The following is a 16,715-nucleotide window of genomic DNA, read 5'->3' on the forward strand; positions in this document are numbered from 1 at the left end:
GTCTCTACACAGTCAAAAATTAAAAAAAAAAAAACCGCAACACAGAGAACACTCTAGACGGTTCGCGTGGACGTAACGTTTTCTGGCAGAGCAACCGATAACTATGCAGTGCCTTTCCTTTGGCTTTCAAAGAGATGCAGTTTTGGTCCATATCAGAAGAGCGAATGACATATTTGAGCGAAAGGCGACATTTGAGCGAATGGTCGTTTTAGCGAATAACGGGGGCGCGCGTTAACCCATCCGTCGCGCTGCCCTTTACGCCGCTTCGCGGCGACAGTCTACGGCAACTCATTACAAAAATATGAACTCACTTGGCCCACCCGAAAACGCCGCTTCGCGGCGTCTGACTATTCGCTAAAGTGTCGTTCGATGAAACGTGGGCGTTCGCTAAAACGTCACTCGATCAAGTGAGTGCCTCCCGGCTGCAACAACGATGTGTCGGCTGCGCGGGCTGCACGCAAACATTTTAATTTTTTTTTTTTTTCCACATACACAGACTAATTTTTTTTGCAGAAGAAAACTGCGAAAAATAGAAAGAAACAAGACTATTTTACTTAGTATTTTTAACATCGAAAATGCCAACCTGCATTATAGCCAAAATTCCCTTACGATTTAAATTTGCTATAATACATTTCTCACATACTTATTGTAGTGAACAGACAGGATGGTACTGGTACTGCTATTTCTATGTTTGATCCTGTTCCATATTTTTTGCCAAATCACTAAAGTAAAAAGTAAAATTCCTCACATAGTTCTTTCGAAAGGGAACCAAAAAAATGCCCATAACTAAAGCTGGCAATCAAACTCTTTTGCAGTTTTGGCTTGAATAAGGATACATTAGGTCTTGCTAACAGGTCCTGACATGAAAACAGTACCACCCTTTGCAGGGGTGGCCAAGCTGACCCGGCCTAAGGGCCGCAAACAAGATTATAAAACTGCCAAGAGCCGCGGGGGGGGGGGGGGGGGGGGGGGGGGGCAAACTTTCGTCCAGGGCAATAAACGAAACCCGAACTACTTCCAATCTATCCGAGTCAAAAGGAGTCCAACTGGCAGGAGTAGCACAAGACTACCTAAAAGCAACCTGTCTTTCGATTTAAAACGCGTTCCATTTCTCTTTTTGCGCAAGTGCTCGAGTGATCGGGAAGGAGGCGAGGGAGTGGGGGGGGGGGGGGGGGGGGGGGATATGGGAGGGAGCCAGCGGCGTAGACTTTCTATTTTTCCGGGGGGGGGGGGGGGGGGGGGGGGAGGTGCTGCACGTTATTTTTTCACCAGAACTGGAGATTGAAGCTAACGAAAACACGCTGGAATTCCATTTCCCATGTATTTTGTCAATAAAGGCAATGTGCGTTATTTTGTTTACATGCCGCTACTAGAAGCTCGTTACATGGCACGTAAAAAGCGTCTCGGTAAGGATCATGGCCTGGGCTCGGGGGGGGGCTCTGCCCCCCCCCTCAGATTTCACCAGGGGGGGCACGAGCCCCGTTGCCCCCCCATAGTCTACGCCTATGGAGGGAGCCACCCCTGCTTTAGAGCATTCTTGCCTATGCATAAAGTTTCCACTGTAAATAATTATAGTCGGCTTATTCATGGTTCTTAAAGACACCAGAAAAATTCTCAAACAAGAAAACTAGTATTGTTTGTTTTAGAATTTGAGACATTCCCCTCCCCATGTTTTCCCACTTAACACTTTCAAAGCTTTTCTCGTCGCTCTACCAAGTCTCGGGTGGAATTACGACATAAAACAATCTGCCTTTTGCCAACGCAAACGTGTACTTCTCATTCAACACCATTTATTATGCATCAGGTAGAAGAATTTGTTACAATGATGTGGCACTAAGCACAGCATGAGGCATTACATTTCCGTTCGTCAATTAAATAATGCTTAGGGTACTGCTACAATGACTGCAGTGACTCAACAATCCTTAAGCCACGGTCACAATGCTCATATCATACAAAAAGATAATCTGAGGCAAGCTTCATCACTGCATGATGGTCAGCCATTAGATCGGTCATACAAAAATGGTCTCCAGACAAGTTGCATACATATGTATGAAGCAAACATTTGAATGTGCTTGAGGTTCGTCTGGAGACATTTCTGTCATCATCTCCGCAGCAAACACCGCGTCTCTTGACCATGTATGAGCAGTATGACTGGAGCTCTAGACATAGCAGCGAGAAAAAAGTTACTGGTGTCTAAAATAAAAGGACAAACGTGTTTGCTGTGGCGAAGTCTGCTCATTTCTGGACTCTCAGGTAAACTCACCCAAAGCTGAAACGGATTGCAATGGTGCACAACCTGTCCCAACAATGGGAATTTATACAACCGCAGTACATTCAAACACAGAGCAAACATCCAAAACAAATCTGGGTCAGCCCACGAAACACCTACAAGATCTAGCATGAAAAACGCACACATGAAAACAGTGGGATGCAATGAGTTTGGAACAGCAGTTGTGTAATCACTACTGCATGATGCACACCAGTTTAAGTTAGACGCTGCAGTTGTACTGTACTGTCTAACTTATGCTCAACAGCGTTGAACCAGGGTCGCATACTGTCGAGACCGGTTATAACGAAGTCAACGGGAATCGGAAATCACTTCACTATATCCGCTATTTCATTATAACCGACTTCGGTTAACAAAGTGCAAAAGGGAATGGGAAATCGTGATCACTTCGCTGTAGCCGCTATTTCGTTATAGCCGACTTTGTTATAACCGGTCTCAAAAGTATCTCGAATATATCTACTGCAGTGTCCAACTAACCTTTTGCAAAGCGTGCAGTGTCCTTAGTGGCGTGAATAGTCGAGAAAACAAGCACACCAAAAGAAAGAAACTCGGCCCCTTTTTAGATAAAAATAAAAAAGCAGGAATTTCTGCGGGCCAGGGTAGTGCACGGATTGGACCGTAAGTTTCGCGTCAGCTTAAACTCTTGTCCTCCCCGATTTTAATGCAATTCCCAGCCGAACGCTGACCCAGCACTTGTGCCAAAGCTGTGCCCTACACTGGCCCGTGTAGGCGACATAAGGAGTCCAGAACTACCACCCTGTTACCATCTAGGTGTCGAGCGGACACACGAAGCAATATTCAAGTCCAGAATATGCCAGGCAAAACACAAACCTGCGAGAAAGGTGTGCCACCGTGCACTCAAGAACATTCTCGAGAACCTCTTAAAAGCTCCCGAGTGACCCCTTAACAAATCCGAGACTACCAGGTTTTTCTTCTTTTACCAAGTTCCAAGATACATCAACAATCCGAATCCCAACTGCCCAAAAGAGCACTCAAATACATTAAATAACCAGCAAAAACCTGCCCATAAGCTCGCGACAATGTTAAACGGAGCTAACTGTCGGGGTGTTGCTTTATCTTGTGCGACCTGAGGCCCGACGAGTTCTTGAACCTCATCTTGCAGCGGTCGCATTCGTAGGGTGCCTCGCCCGTGTGCTGCCGCTGGTGGCAGATCAGGTGCACCTTCTGCGTGAACCTCCGGCCACAGGAGTCGCAGCCGAACGGCCTGCGCTGCATGTGCGTCTTCATGTGCAGGTTCAGGCTGCTCTTCCGCGTAAATGTCTTCCCGCACGTCCCACAGCCAAAGGGCTTCTCGCCCGTGTGCTTTCTCTCGTGGGCGTCGAGGGTCGCCATGTGGTTGCTAGAGTAGGAGCAGTAGCGGCACTCTACCCTCCCGTCCATTCGGTTGTGCGCCCTCCTGCGGTGCCGCAACAGAAGCTCCCGGGACGGGAATGGCTGGTTGCAGATGCCGCAGCCAAAGTTCTGCCGCGGCACCGCGACTAGGGACATTTCTTCGGCACCTGCGGGGAAAAGTAGAGTAACTAAATGGTAGAATCGGAGTGCTGCATCTGTTTTCCTCTTGGCGCCTATCCCTCGTTGGCCGAGAAGGGATCACGGGCCCAAAAATTATTTGAGGTCAAGCGGGGTGACGACGCAACACGCATGTGCATGCCTCCCAGGGGGAGGGTTAGCGTCGGTGCATCGTTGTGGCAACGCTGAACTTGGATCAACGTGAAAGACTACTGTGCTGCTCTGCTTTTTTTAAGCCGAGCATACACAATTACCTTACAGAAAAGTGAATCGCCGTGTCCTCTGTCGGGACTCACAACGTCCTGTGGCTTAGCAGTATCGGGCAACAAAAAAGGACAAATGAGACTATAAAAGAAAACACTGTGTATTATTATGTGATGCAGAAGACTTAATAGTATTAACAAATATAACATTCTAGAAAGAATGACAAGAGTATGTTCGTAAAGTGGAACCCAAGACAATTATGTCCTCGAAAGTAAACAAAAAACATAACTATACACCAGCTCAGCTCTTTGACGTCGCGCCACTGCGATGCTGCTGTCGGCATTGCACATAACAAGATGCTTTACCTCGTGCAAATTTGGCTTCTGCCAACACCTTTTAGATAACAAAGCCGTTGTGCTGATAGAGATGTCGTCATCAGCAAAGGCAAACGTTGAGAACAAATTAAACAGGAGGATTGCGTCCACGTTCGGCTCAAACTTGACTCGAAGTCGAGTGCTGATGCAGCCCTCATTACCAATCTGCATCCAGCAAGGGCCTTTGTTGGCGACGCAAAAATGCCAGCACTACGGTCTTGTCTGCTAGGCGGTGTTGCCTCCGATAAAGCCCCTCTATCCTGGGAAAAGTGGCTCCATTCATTGTTGTAGAAATGCTCGAGGCACGTGCCGCGCGCCACTTCTGGGAAATTCATGGCGTCTGAAATCTAGCTCAGTGCTGCGCTGTGCCGCCATGATCTTCCCAAGGACTGCACGTTGCATGTGCCTCGTGCATCGACGCACCTTGCGCTACTTTTGAATCATGAAGGGGCTTTAGCCTCCGAGCACGCGCAGTGTGGTGTGGGCAAACGACTTGTTTGTAAAAGGCACGTTGGTGTATATCAAGATGGGAATGCAGTAACTGTTTCAAGTTTCATTGAGTAGTTAAAAAAAAGGAAGAAGGCGCAGAAACAATTTCGGTTTGTTCTGATAATGTACCATTCGCGGAAAGACAGTGAGCTTAACAGCGTACGCTTCTTTTGCACATGTGTTTGCACGCTTTCAGAGGATGATCTGTGCAGGGGGGACACACGGGTTAAGTCTCTTCGACGTATTGTTCTCCGTTGATGCCAGCTCTACCAATAAATATGTTATAAATAGGGCTCCGTGTTTTCAGAGTTTATTTTTCGCCCAATTCGGAGGGTGTATTTCGGAGTTTATCGGAGTTCATATTTTTTTTTATTCTCGATTCTCCGAAATTCTGAGTTTAATTTCGCTGTGTTTTCTATTAAAAATAAATAAATAAATAGATAATAACCGAATGTAAACGTATGCCAGATAAAATATAAAACGCGCTTGTTTCAACTGAAAAACCTTCAGTTGAATTTGGCGTTGGTGCCACTGCCATTGGCGATACTCATTTATCCACGACAAAAGTCACACGAGGGGCGCTTCGGTAAACGCCGATACCTTAAAATCAATAAACTCCCGGAGGTAGTCGATAGGAAGCTCGTAGTCATCCCATCCAATTCCATCAATCTAGCCCGCGGCCGCACGAGGTGGAGTGGTTAAGGAGGTAATAGAGAGTTTGAACTGCCGCTCTTCTTAATTTTATACAATCCCTATGGTCCATAGCTTTCACTGTTACTAAAACATACCCTCTCCTTTCTCTAAATCACAAATCGCGTGGCCCAAACTGCAAACCAAGAGTGGCTTTTGTCGTCACCCGAATGTACAACGAACGACCTGTTGCCCTGAATAAACCTTGAACAGACAAGCAGCAAGACCCCTTTTGACAACGATCCGAGATTTGAAAAATAATTACGGTGGAATTTTTCAGGACCATTGAATTGGCTCTGTGCTGATCAAACTGTAAGAAAAAAAAAAAAAAAGTTGTTTACTTTTCTTTTTTTGCCGGAGGGAGGGGGAGTGGCATTGAAACATAAATATTTTGAGTTTATCGGATAAATCCGAATTGACAAATATTTTACCAACGGGCGTTTTTCGGAGTTTTTCGGATTTATCCGAAAACACGGAGCCCTAGTTATAAACCAAATGCAGCCCGAGGTAGGTGCCGGCAACTTACCACATGGATCGGAAGAGCTATCAGAGAATCATATTTGCCTGACACAAGCTGTGCTGCATGTTTCTGAATTTGCTCAGCCTTTTCTTTGTACGTAAAGGAGCAAGCACATTCTAATATCGACACAATCTGTAACCTTGTACAGGACTGCGACACGCAGTTCTGAGGAAATATCAGTCAATGGAACAGGCTTCAAGCTCTGCATATCCACTCCATTTCAATACCATGGGCAAAGAGTTCAACCTTGAACTCGACTTTTTTTATCCCATAAACAGAAAATTCACTCATCTTTGCCTATCCATAAACAAAAAATTCAACAAATCATCGGCACAGTCCCTTAGTGTTTCTTTAGTAAAACATTAACTTAAATCTCACGTGTACTTACTCTGTCCAGACCAGACTTTGGTGAAACTTGCCAAATGCAAAATATTTCTTGAAACCAAATTTTACAAAACAATTTGCACACCAGGATCCAGAAAAGTATATTTGGGTTGTAATTTAAAAGAAAAGTAATTCACTGCGTTCACAGAAAGTATGCAGAAGCCAGAGATGAACAAACATTAGTTGGTCTGCCTCCTTGTGAGGTAAACCTCCTCGTAAGGATGAGGCAAACCAGCTACCTTACATTGCAAAATATTAAACGCTTGCAGCTTCATGAGAGTGGTTTGATTGGATTTTGCAAATACTGTAAAACCTTCAGTCTAGTAATACGCAAACCAGGAATGTTCCAGGGGTACCTGATGGGCAGGGCCAGTGTGTGGTCTCGTCGTAAGCGACTACAAGCATTGAAATGCTGTCATTCACATTGAGACACAAACGTGTGAACTAGTTAAGGCTAAGACAGATGCTACAGAACTTTCCTGAGAACGAGACCACGGCCTCCACTTCCGTTTCTTATCACAAAGGATGCAAATGGTGTGAATTGTTCCTGCATTTTATGCATACAAGCGGGACACTTGCGCAAGTAATTCATCCATTTTTACGCTTTGTGAAATGGGTTATTCGTGTGAGAGCCATCAGAAATACAATGTCAAAATTGGCTTTAGTGTACTTTTAAAAGCACAGCACACAAATATACACATAACAGGTGCAAGTAAAGAACATAAAAAAAGAATGCAAACATTTAAGGCATCTCTTCAACGATATTAGGGCTGAAATAAAAAAACTACCACTATGACAAACTTGGGGGAGGGAAAAAAAATGCAAACATACATTTTACACAAGCTTGCCACATTTTCATTTGTTGACAAGTCGCACATGTGGCGATCCCACCGTTGAATAACCGACGCTAGATCGAGAAAAGAAAGTGGGCTCGAGATTTTGCGGTGACCAAGCGTTATCATACTTTTTCAACCATGCAACCTTCCCGAAGTAAGGCCTGCTTCAGACGTGGCCACTTTGTGAGAAATTTTGGGGTTGCTGGTGGGTTGTTCCCTAGCTTTCCCTAGATCGACACAAATTGCTCAGATCTGGTCCAGCTCGAAACAAGCAAGCAACTCGAAGCAATTCGAAGACGTTTAAAGCGACAGCAGGCCAATCAGGGACGTGATATTTTCATGTGATATCCTGAGCCCGTGATGATGACAACTAAATACTTTGTTCCGGTTTGAAATTGATCGTTCTTGGGAATAAACTGTCTCAGAAAGATGAATTTGTATTCTCAACGCCATTTAAATGTATAAAAACATGTTTACAGCACGTAATTGTGTCTAAATAGTGCAAGAAAAATAAGATGTAACAATGATGATACAGTAAACTTACGTTAATTCAACCTCGACGGGACTTTCAAATTTGGTCTAATTATTCGAATGATTGAATTAAAAAAAGGAGAGAAAAACGGTTAAAATTAAACTTCCTTGTTCAAAGTATTCACGAATGGTCTGCTGCCGTCTGCGCTTAAAGGGATACTTCAACGAAATTTAAAATATTCCCGTCGTGTTCAAAAATAGGTTGAATATGATTCACAAAATCTGTAAATGACAATCGCACCTTTGTATTTTGATCCTGGTGGCTGTATTTTTCGTTATAAACGGCCCACTCTGGCAAGCGCTCGGAAAAGGCCCAGCGGAGACCACGTGATATCCAACGCAATCGTGACGTAGGTCGTCTCAGGACGAGCAAAGCTACGGCGAGGCTGACGTCGAGAGGATAGCCTAGTTGTTCCAGCCACCGAAGCGGCTACTTTTGTACGAATTTTGAGTGACGGGTTAATCTTCTGTAATCTTGTAGGGGGACAATAGCGACTTCTGAGACACACAAAAGGCATTCTAGGGAAGAGGGGAATTCCTCCTTCCCCTCTTCTTTCGTCGTGGCCGGAGGCGAGACAACCTCCGTCACTAGCTGTCAAGGTTCCTAGACGGGCATTACAAGCGAGGCGTTAGCGACATCCACCAGGTGCTCTTTGCTAATCGTTTAATTCGTTTTAAAATTCCTTTTCAAGACTTTTTTTAACAAGATATTGGCATGTTTGATATGATGCTGCTTTTTTGAACACATATAGACCAAAAAATGAGCGCCGAAATTTCGTTGTAGTATCCCTTTAAAACGCCTGTCCAAAAGCATGCTCCGGAGAGCAGCGTAACTAAACGTCACGTTCTCAAAAAATTGCAAAAAAAAAAGAAGGTAAGTTTTGCGAGCCGACTTTGGCGCCGAGCAACCAGGCCGTCGGCGACAAAGAAAAATAACAAAAAAAGGAAAAGAGAATTTGCGCTTTCCGATGCTCAAGATGGACCGCACAAAAAGATACAGAAAAGCGCTTTGAGAGCGCGCACTGAGAAAGCTTTACAAGGCGACTTTGGCACCGAAAAACCAAACTGTCGGCGACTAAAAAAAATAAATAATAATAATAAAAAATTAACAACAAAAAGAAAAGGAACAGGGAATTCGCGCTTTCCGGCGCACAAGATAGACCACACACGATGCTACAGAAAAGCGCTTTGAGAGCGCGTGCTGTCTCCGCGCCCGACCACGTGCTATGTTCTCCGCGCTACTCCATGCCAAATTGGTTGCGCCGGCTCGTGTCATTCGCTACGGACCATCTCAACGGCGTAGAGGAGCAGGCGCATATTTGCGCACATTCGGTTTTGCACCAAAGGGCCCGTGTTTTGCCGTACGTTCATGGTTTTCCTGCCGTGGTGCCGTGCAATATGAGCCCGCGCGCATTCGCTCGAGACGAATTATCCGATGCGGAGTCGTCCCGAGTTCAAACTATCGAACTTTTCCTCCCATAGAAATGTATGGGCATTCACCGGGACTTTTGAACAGGATCGAATTAAACGAAAAGTCGAATGAACCGAGGTCGAACTAACGAAAGTTTACTGTAGCAAATTGCAGAAATTGGTTGCTGCATGTGAACACGGGCGGGCCGTGTTGCTGGTTTTGTGACGTCAAGTTGATGGGAGAAGGTGCCCCCTCTGAAGCGGGCCTAAGAATGCTATCAATGGAATGGGCAAAGTAAATTAGTCTACTACGTGTAAGCAAGACTGCACAACTGCTAACGTTCAGCAGCACAAATTGCAGTTTTTGTTTCCGGGTGTCATAACTCGACATACTTGTTTCGACAACAGTGACTCACTTTCAAAGCAATCGCGCCCTTCGTTACGCCGCATGCCTTCACCAGCAGTTCTTATCACTCGCAATAATCCTTTCTCGGTCTCATCACACAAACAAAAAAGAGACTGCTCACAGAGAAACAAACATAAAAGAGGTTGCTCACAGACAAACACTTTTCAATTGTCCTAGTCTCTGGAAAGAAAAACAAATTGATGGTTCCTTGTTTTGCCTTGCAAGGGAACTGCTGCGAGAGCTGACACACTGTTCAATATGTGGGGTCATGTGATGACAATGTTTTGACATTTGACATCAAACAACCTGGTCATGTGATGCTGACATCACTCGACACCGGGAAATCGTATCGTAATGTCACGAAAACGTTCCCACTATATTTAGCGAATGAATTGAGATGAAACATTGTCACGTGACGCTGAGATTCACTGCTAAATTTAGCGGGCCACAAAAGACACACAAACACACCTTGAGACCTGCCGCAAAATTTCGACGATTGCTATAGCAGTAAAAAAAGAAAACCTCTGGCAGGCGTGCGTCTTATTGTGCCTCTTCAAGCTGCACTCCAACAAAAACTGTCGCACACATCTGTCGCACTCGAACAGTCGCTCTCCGGCGTGACATCTCAGATGGTCTCTCAAAGGCCCCATTCTAAAGAGCACCTTGCCACACAGCTCGCAGACGAAGCGCTCGAAGCCCTGCATGTCCTCTCGCATAGGGCCGCCATACCCTCGGGCATACTTTCACGTTGGGCCACCACAGCTGCGACTTTGTGAGGGTTTGGAGAGAAGTAGCACTGGTACTGACCTTCCGCCCTGCCCTCAGGTGCAGTTGAGCTCCGGTGGCCCTCCTCTTGAACGCTCCATGAGGTGTTCCAGTCCTCGAAACGAGAGACCTCGACTTTTACGGCGCGTACCGTCTCTTTGGGTTCTGTGGGGGAAAATACGAGGAGGAAAGCCCGCTCGTTACCGGTGTTTGCAGACGTTGCATGCTTCTAAAAGGGACGGAAGATTCTCGAAAAGACAGAGTGCAGTCAAGCTGGTGAGAGTTTACCGTCATGTAAATTAGCCCGAGACTGGGTCAGAAAGTAAAAAAATTAAAAAAAAATGGAAGTGGCAGAAACAAAAAAAAAAAAAAAACCACCGAGAGTGCCTCAAGTTTGCTTAAGCTTGAGATGTCTATCAAATACTTTACTAGGGGGAATACAGGACACTCCCTAAGAATACATGAAAAAAAAATTACAACAAAGAACTGCAGAAACACTCGCGACGGTAGCGGCGGTACTGTCTTCGCATCAGCGACCCCGTCAAAGGCACTGCATTCCGAGGTGTTGCCTGGTCACGTGCTCTGGCAGCGAGAGGAAAGGGGAGTGGGGGGAAGGGCGTCACCAAATAAACCACTCCACCAAGGGAGAATTCGGTGCAGCCGTTGTTCTGTCTAATAGGAGAGTATAATGTATTCCCCCCTAGTAAAGCATTTGTGTCTATCTTGTTATCATTTCTTCCACTTCTTAACTTTTATTTCTTACTCCAGCAACAAAAGATTCAAAAGTGGAAGAGAACAGAAAAAGATAGACAATGTTCAAAACTCCATTTCGTTTGAAACAACTTTTTTGTTTTTCTCGTCTTTTACGTTTTTGATTTTCGTTTTCTAGCCCAATCTCAGCTTGATTTACATTGCAATCAAGACCACTTCTATTCACCCTATTTCCAAATAGTTTTCAGCTTCCCTTTTGCCTTCCTTAGAGACAATGTCTCTAAATAGACTAAGCTCGATTTAGAAAATGTGCTTCACCCTAGTACAAAATGCTCAGAGCACTACTTCTTGATGTTACATGTTTGATTGAGTGGAAACCTTGAAACCGACTTTTGTGTTTCTGAGATGTGAATGAGAAATCGGCTCATTTGAGTGAAAAGTCCACACAGCTAAGCACTGAAAGTTGGCATGCATGGCAATGGGAAATGTGAAACAATTTAGACATTCTAGGAGTGTCGGAAATCACATTTTCTTTTCCCTAATAGAACACTTGAAAACAGCAAAAACACCACAGTCATGTTTCGTGAAACAAAGGGGGACTAGGTCAACTTGTTTCTATGGTTAGTTTTCCCTGCAGGCCAATTTGCAAGACCACCGTAGCTGTAAAAATGCATTACCGTAAAATGGTAATATTTCCAATATCAATGCAACACTGGCACAAGCTGCATGTGCCACCATCCAGTGAAATTCATTAGTGGTGCAGTACACATTCTGTCCGATAAAAGCAGACTCGAGAACAGCAAGACAATCTGCTCCAGCAGGGATATCGACACAAACATCAAACGCAGATGCACAACCTCCATCTTCTGCAGGGCAAAACATCCTCAGAGTTTTCTCCTCTCTCAAGTTTTTATGATAAAAAGTAAAGGCACAAAGAAAGGAGGGTAGGGCTCCGTGCACTTTCTGCTTCAAGGAAAATAGATCAGACCTTTATACAAATAATCGTAATTGTTTTCATCTAAATCAAAATACTCTTGAGAGAGAATGGATAGAGGTAAAAAATGTGGAAGAGAAGGAAATGATAAAAAGTAGAAAGTGTCCAGCCACCTTTTATGACAAAGCTACTGATGTCACTGAATATGTTGTGTAAATGACTCCGTCTTTACACTGCATTTATATGCACACATACATACAGAAAATAAAATGAAACCTATGTGGAGAGGAAGTCGTCTGTTTCTTGCGCAGGAGTTGCGGTGACCTCAGAACAACGCCGAGCTTTGATTGGCTTTGACTGGAAGGATAGCGGGTAGGCCTCAATGCTAGATGCCTTGACAGCTACCCACTATTTTTTGTCAGTCAGTCAATAAGAGCTCAGCGCTCTGACATCATTGCAACTCCTGTGCAAGAAGCAGACAAACTTCCGCACTGCATTGCTTAGCACGTGAATAAAAAAGCTGAGAGCAATGATTATATAAAACAAGTATCCTGGCAGTGAGAGAATTTAGTAACATATATGCAATCAACCGGACTCAATGTACAGAATGCGGACAAACGATGAAGCTCATACATTCCGGATCGTGCACTTTTTACAAAGATGCGGCAGCCCAACTAACAGTGCTACAGCTAGACTTGCGAAGATGGGGCATTCAGGAGGTCATCACCACCAGTAAGCGAAAAGGTATGACAATTTAAGCTATGTTGACTCAAGTGCAGCAAAGCAGAGATGCCAAGGTTCCATGGCAGTTCATTGCGCAGAAATACATTTCGGCTTCCTCAGGGCCATTGACGTGAAACCAAAGCCGGAAGTGGTAGTACAAAGTCTGAAAAAGAAAAAGAAAACCAGGACGACTGATTGCACAAATAGACAGTCTTCATGAATTTGTTAACTAAAATAGAAGCTAGAGTGATTTTAGTATTGCCACTATAGCGCTTTTAATTTTAACAGCGCTTCTTTGTTATACTTTTATCGACCCTTTCAGCACCACATTTTCGTGGCTCTTTCACAAGAGCAGCTCTTCTTTGCGTCCTACAATCTTCCCATCACATTTATTTTTGCTGTCACTCGCCCCAAGATTTTACGTAGGGTTATCAGTCTCCACAAAAAGCATGATGAAAACAAGCTCCAAATATCACACTGCTGGTTATAAATAACAATTATGTTGTGGGTATGGTAAGAAAGCTAAAAGTTAGTCAGCTTCCATGGGCGTCTGGTGTCTGAAATGTAGATGAGAAACTTAGCCCGAGCGGTACAACTGCTAGCCTGGGGTCTTCTCCACACAGTGGTGATTCACAACTGCACGCCGGAATGATGCTCATTTACCCTGGAAGAGACAGGGTGGGGATTGAACGCAGGATCCCTGGGTTCTGCAGTACAAGCTTTCGCTCCACGCACTACGAGACGTGGTGCGTTAATACACTCTGCCACCAAACCCCACTCCTGGTTGGGCAAAAAAGAAAGAGAGATGGGTACCAAACATGCCGCCAGCTCCCCGGCATGTATTTTTATCCTGTACCGACCAGTCTACATGTAAGCATTCCAGAGTTGATTAGATCGTTCATATGTCGCTTTCCAAACATATGCAAGCACAAAGAATCGAGTAACTAAACAAAGCCAAACAAAGCCGAGTGCTAACTGTCTGGACCGGATGCCAAAGTTTCAGAACCAATAACTTTTCAAAAGTTACAAGTGATTTTCTGAGAGTTTCAAAGGCAAAAAAGTGCCCGTTCTTGGTAGTTTGTGCTATTTAGCCCTATGTATTCGTGGGTTTTGTAGGCTATCGTCTTGCCATTAAACTTTCCGAAAATCACTTATAACTTTTTAATAATAAAAGGGTTCATTCTGAAAATCTTGCATCTGGTTTGGGCTGCTAGCACTACATTTGGGTAGAAACTGAAATTTTGTCAATGTAAAATTTATTTTTGCAATTTTTTTTTTTTACATTTTGTATTTGATTGAACTTGCCAGAGTGCTCCCTAATGCAATAATCCAAGGTTTTACTTCAAGATGAGATACAGCAGTCTTGCAGTCCATCCTGGGATAACTGTAAAAGCTGCACTAAATGATACATGAAATATAATCGAGACAAGTGGTAAGCCATTTAAGGAGCAAGCTTAAAAAGGATGTACACCAATTATTCCCCTGCCCTTTTCCATTCTAAAGCTGGACACAGCACAAATGTGCCTTCACCGGATTTTCCCACTGGTAGGCACTTCTTCTGTGGATGAAATGCTGTTGTCAAAACTAGTATGGTGCAATGTGCCGATGCAAGGCGAAAATGCAGTCAAAGATTGTAGTACACGATAACAGAAGACTATAACGCAAAATCATATTCTCACTAGCTGCGTCGGGTGGACAATGCAAAACGAGCAATGGACTGTGCCAAGTCTCACCAAGACAAGGCACAAGCACTGAAATCAAACTTTTAATACTGCTCAAAGAATGAACCCCAATTTTTGTCAAGAACAATTAAAGACTATGTTCTGAATCATGCTTCAAACACTTTAGGGGCTTCATGGGGGGCTGAACATGCATCTTGCCACTTGTTTGCATTTGCATGCTGTAATTTTTGTTACAGCATGCAAGCTGTAACAAATATTTCTGTGTATGGGTTGGGCTATCAACTACATTCAATGCTACAATCCTCTTTAACTCGCTGTACTGGTTGCGATTCTGCTTCAAAAAAGCATGCCTTCAAGAGCAGTATGATTTCCTGTCCCCCTCCCTCTCTTTTCTCTTCCGTAAAAAACATGCTTCAAGGTAAACAGATGTTGCAAGTTGGGCTCATGTGTCTTTGTCCGTTGCTGTTCTCTCTCTGAATTTACGTATGGACCTAAGCTCGGAGGCTTTAATCCCAGGATAATTTAATCAAGTGCTTTTAATCCATGTTTCTATGTTTTTTTCCACAGCACTTCATAGTTACGAGTACTATAGAGGTCACCACACAGCTTACATGCGACGTCATTTGCAGCCATGCCGGTATTTCATATGCGGTATTTCTTTACACCACAGAAGTTGAAGTTAAAAGAAACCAGCAAGTAGAAATGACCGTCAATACCCAGCAAAGGCGATGCTTGCAAGCTATGTACAGGTTATCCGCCCCAAAAAATTAATGTTCTTTTTTTATCGCAAAAATAAACTATGCTTTACCGAGCCTTCATTCTCCTTTGAAAGGTAGCGCTAGGGGTCCGAATCATATGCCAAAGTTTCAGCCCGACCAATATCTGTTCAAAAGTTATGCGATTTCAAAACATTTTATTGGGAAAATGATGGCCAACGCAGGTCTCGAACACGTGGACCTCTATGGCGCCAGAAACCAAAAACGGGCGAAAATGTGCCTTAATTTCCCATTGAAAATATCATAAAATCACTCGCAACTTTTGAATAAAATATCGGTTTGTGCTGAAACTTTGGCATCTGATTCGGACCTTTAGCGCCACCTTTGGGCAGAAAATGAGCAGTCGGCGATGCGTAATTTATTTTTGCGGCAAAAAAGAACACCCTGTAAATTTTTTTTCGGGGACACCCCGTATGAGGTGAAACAGTCCTTCGTGCTTCTTAGGCATGCCTGTCAGTTGTTGAGCAATCTATGGTTAAATCTAGGAATAAAATGCAAAGTTGAGGCCCCATACTTCGGATTATCTGACAAACTGAAAGATAATGAAGTTTGTGGGGACCGCAGGCGCTGAAAAAAGATCAGATCGAATGCTTCAACTCATAATGGCCGCGGGGGTGCAACTGTCGAAGCCACTGGCACGAGCGCACTGCACAAGAGCGCGTGCGAATCAAGCGCTAAATCAAGGCACAGGCTCGTGGAAGCAGCTTTGACAGCGTTGTTCTTTAAATTACGGTGAAATGAAGTCGGACACCAGTGAAAGGAGAGCTCACAATGCAAAGCCTTCCGCCCGGGCCAGCCAACCGGTTCTCGAAAGCTAGTTCAAGAAGCGAAAGAAATGAGCACGACTTTGGAAGCGGCTAGCGCGATGCATGTTCATATGCTCGTGCAAGAAAACCGTTCGCAGCTTCCCTTGCAGTCGACAGGATCGACTCACAACTGCAATGTTTCCTTTCCTGTTTGCGGGAACGAGAGTTGACACCACCAACGTACCACCATAGCCCCCTGTGTATGATACTGCACACATCGAACATTCATCATGCATTCATGTCACGCACACCAGACGCAGACCACAATCGCAGACGATCAGACCACCGTCAACCCAACTGGCGCCATTGTTGTGTGAATTGGCTTGGATAGGCTTCGACTTGGACAGGACTAGGAACCAGACTCGCGTGTTGTAGTTCTGTTTTTGCGCGCCGCGTTTTTCAGGCTGTAGTGAGTCAGCAAATTTTAAAGAAACTGCTACACAGAGAACACTCTAACCGGTTACCGTGGATTTGTATATTCATCATAATCATTTCACCTGTTAACACACAGCCGAGGAGGCAGCCAGCACTTAGTTGTACGGGCAGTACGGGCTTCTTTCTGCCTTTTGGCTGCCTCAGGCACTCGGCTGACTAGGCTGCGTGGAAGTTGTGCTGGTTGGGGTCCATATCACAAGAGCGAATGACATTTTAGCGAAC

At 44.5% G+C, this 16,715-nt stretch overlaps 1 protein-coding gene across 1 annotated transcript; it reads right to left on the reverse strand.

Annotated features, from left to right (window-relative positions):
* Positions 1-1,773: 1,773 nt before the first annotated feature.
* Positions 1,774-16,378, reverse strand: LOC120850191 (zinc finger protein 1-like). The gene is made up of 3 exons (XM_040222623.3): positions 16,243-16,378; positions 10,469-10,591; positions 1,774-3,807 (listed from the first exon to the last, which is right to left on the reverse strand). Exons 1-3 carry the CDS (start codon positions 16,292-16,294, stop codon positions 3,341-3,343), a joined length of 642 nt encoding a protein of 213 aa, XP_040078557.2. The 5' UTR covers positions 16,295-16,378; the 3' UTR covers positions 1,774-3,340.
* Positions 16,379-16,715: the final 337 nt, after the last annotated feature.

This window comes from Ixodes scapularis, unplaced genomic scaffold (genome assembly GCF_016920785.2).
Source record: "Ixodes scapularis isolate PalLabHiFi unplaced genomic scaffold, ASM1692078v2 PGA_scaffold4__175_contigs__length_147842914, whole genome shotgun sequence".
Classification (NCBI taxonomy): Eukaryota; Metazoa; Arthropoda; class Arachnida; order Ixodida; family Ixodidae; genus Ixodes; species Ixodes scapularis.

What these genes read in the sequence shown, in the direction of transcription:
- LOC120850191 (XM_040222623.3), bottom strand. Translation starts at nt 16,294, where the DNA reads ATGCATGATGAATGTTCGATGTGTGCAGTATCATACACAGGGGGCTAT. An exon ending in ATACACAGGGGGCTATGGTG is followed by an intron (nt 10,592 to 16,242) that starts GTACGTTGGTGG and finishes TTTCCCCCACAG; the next exon opens with AACCCAAAGAGACGGTACGC. An exon ending in ACCTGAGGGCAGGGCGGAAG is followed by an intron (nt 3,808 to 10,468) that starts GTCAGTACCAGT and finishes TTTTCCCCGCAG; the next exon opens with GTGCCGAAGAAATGTCCCTA.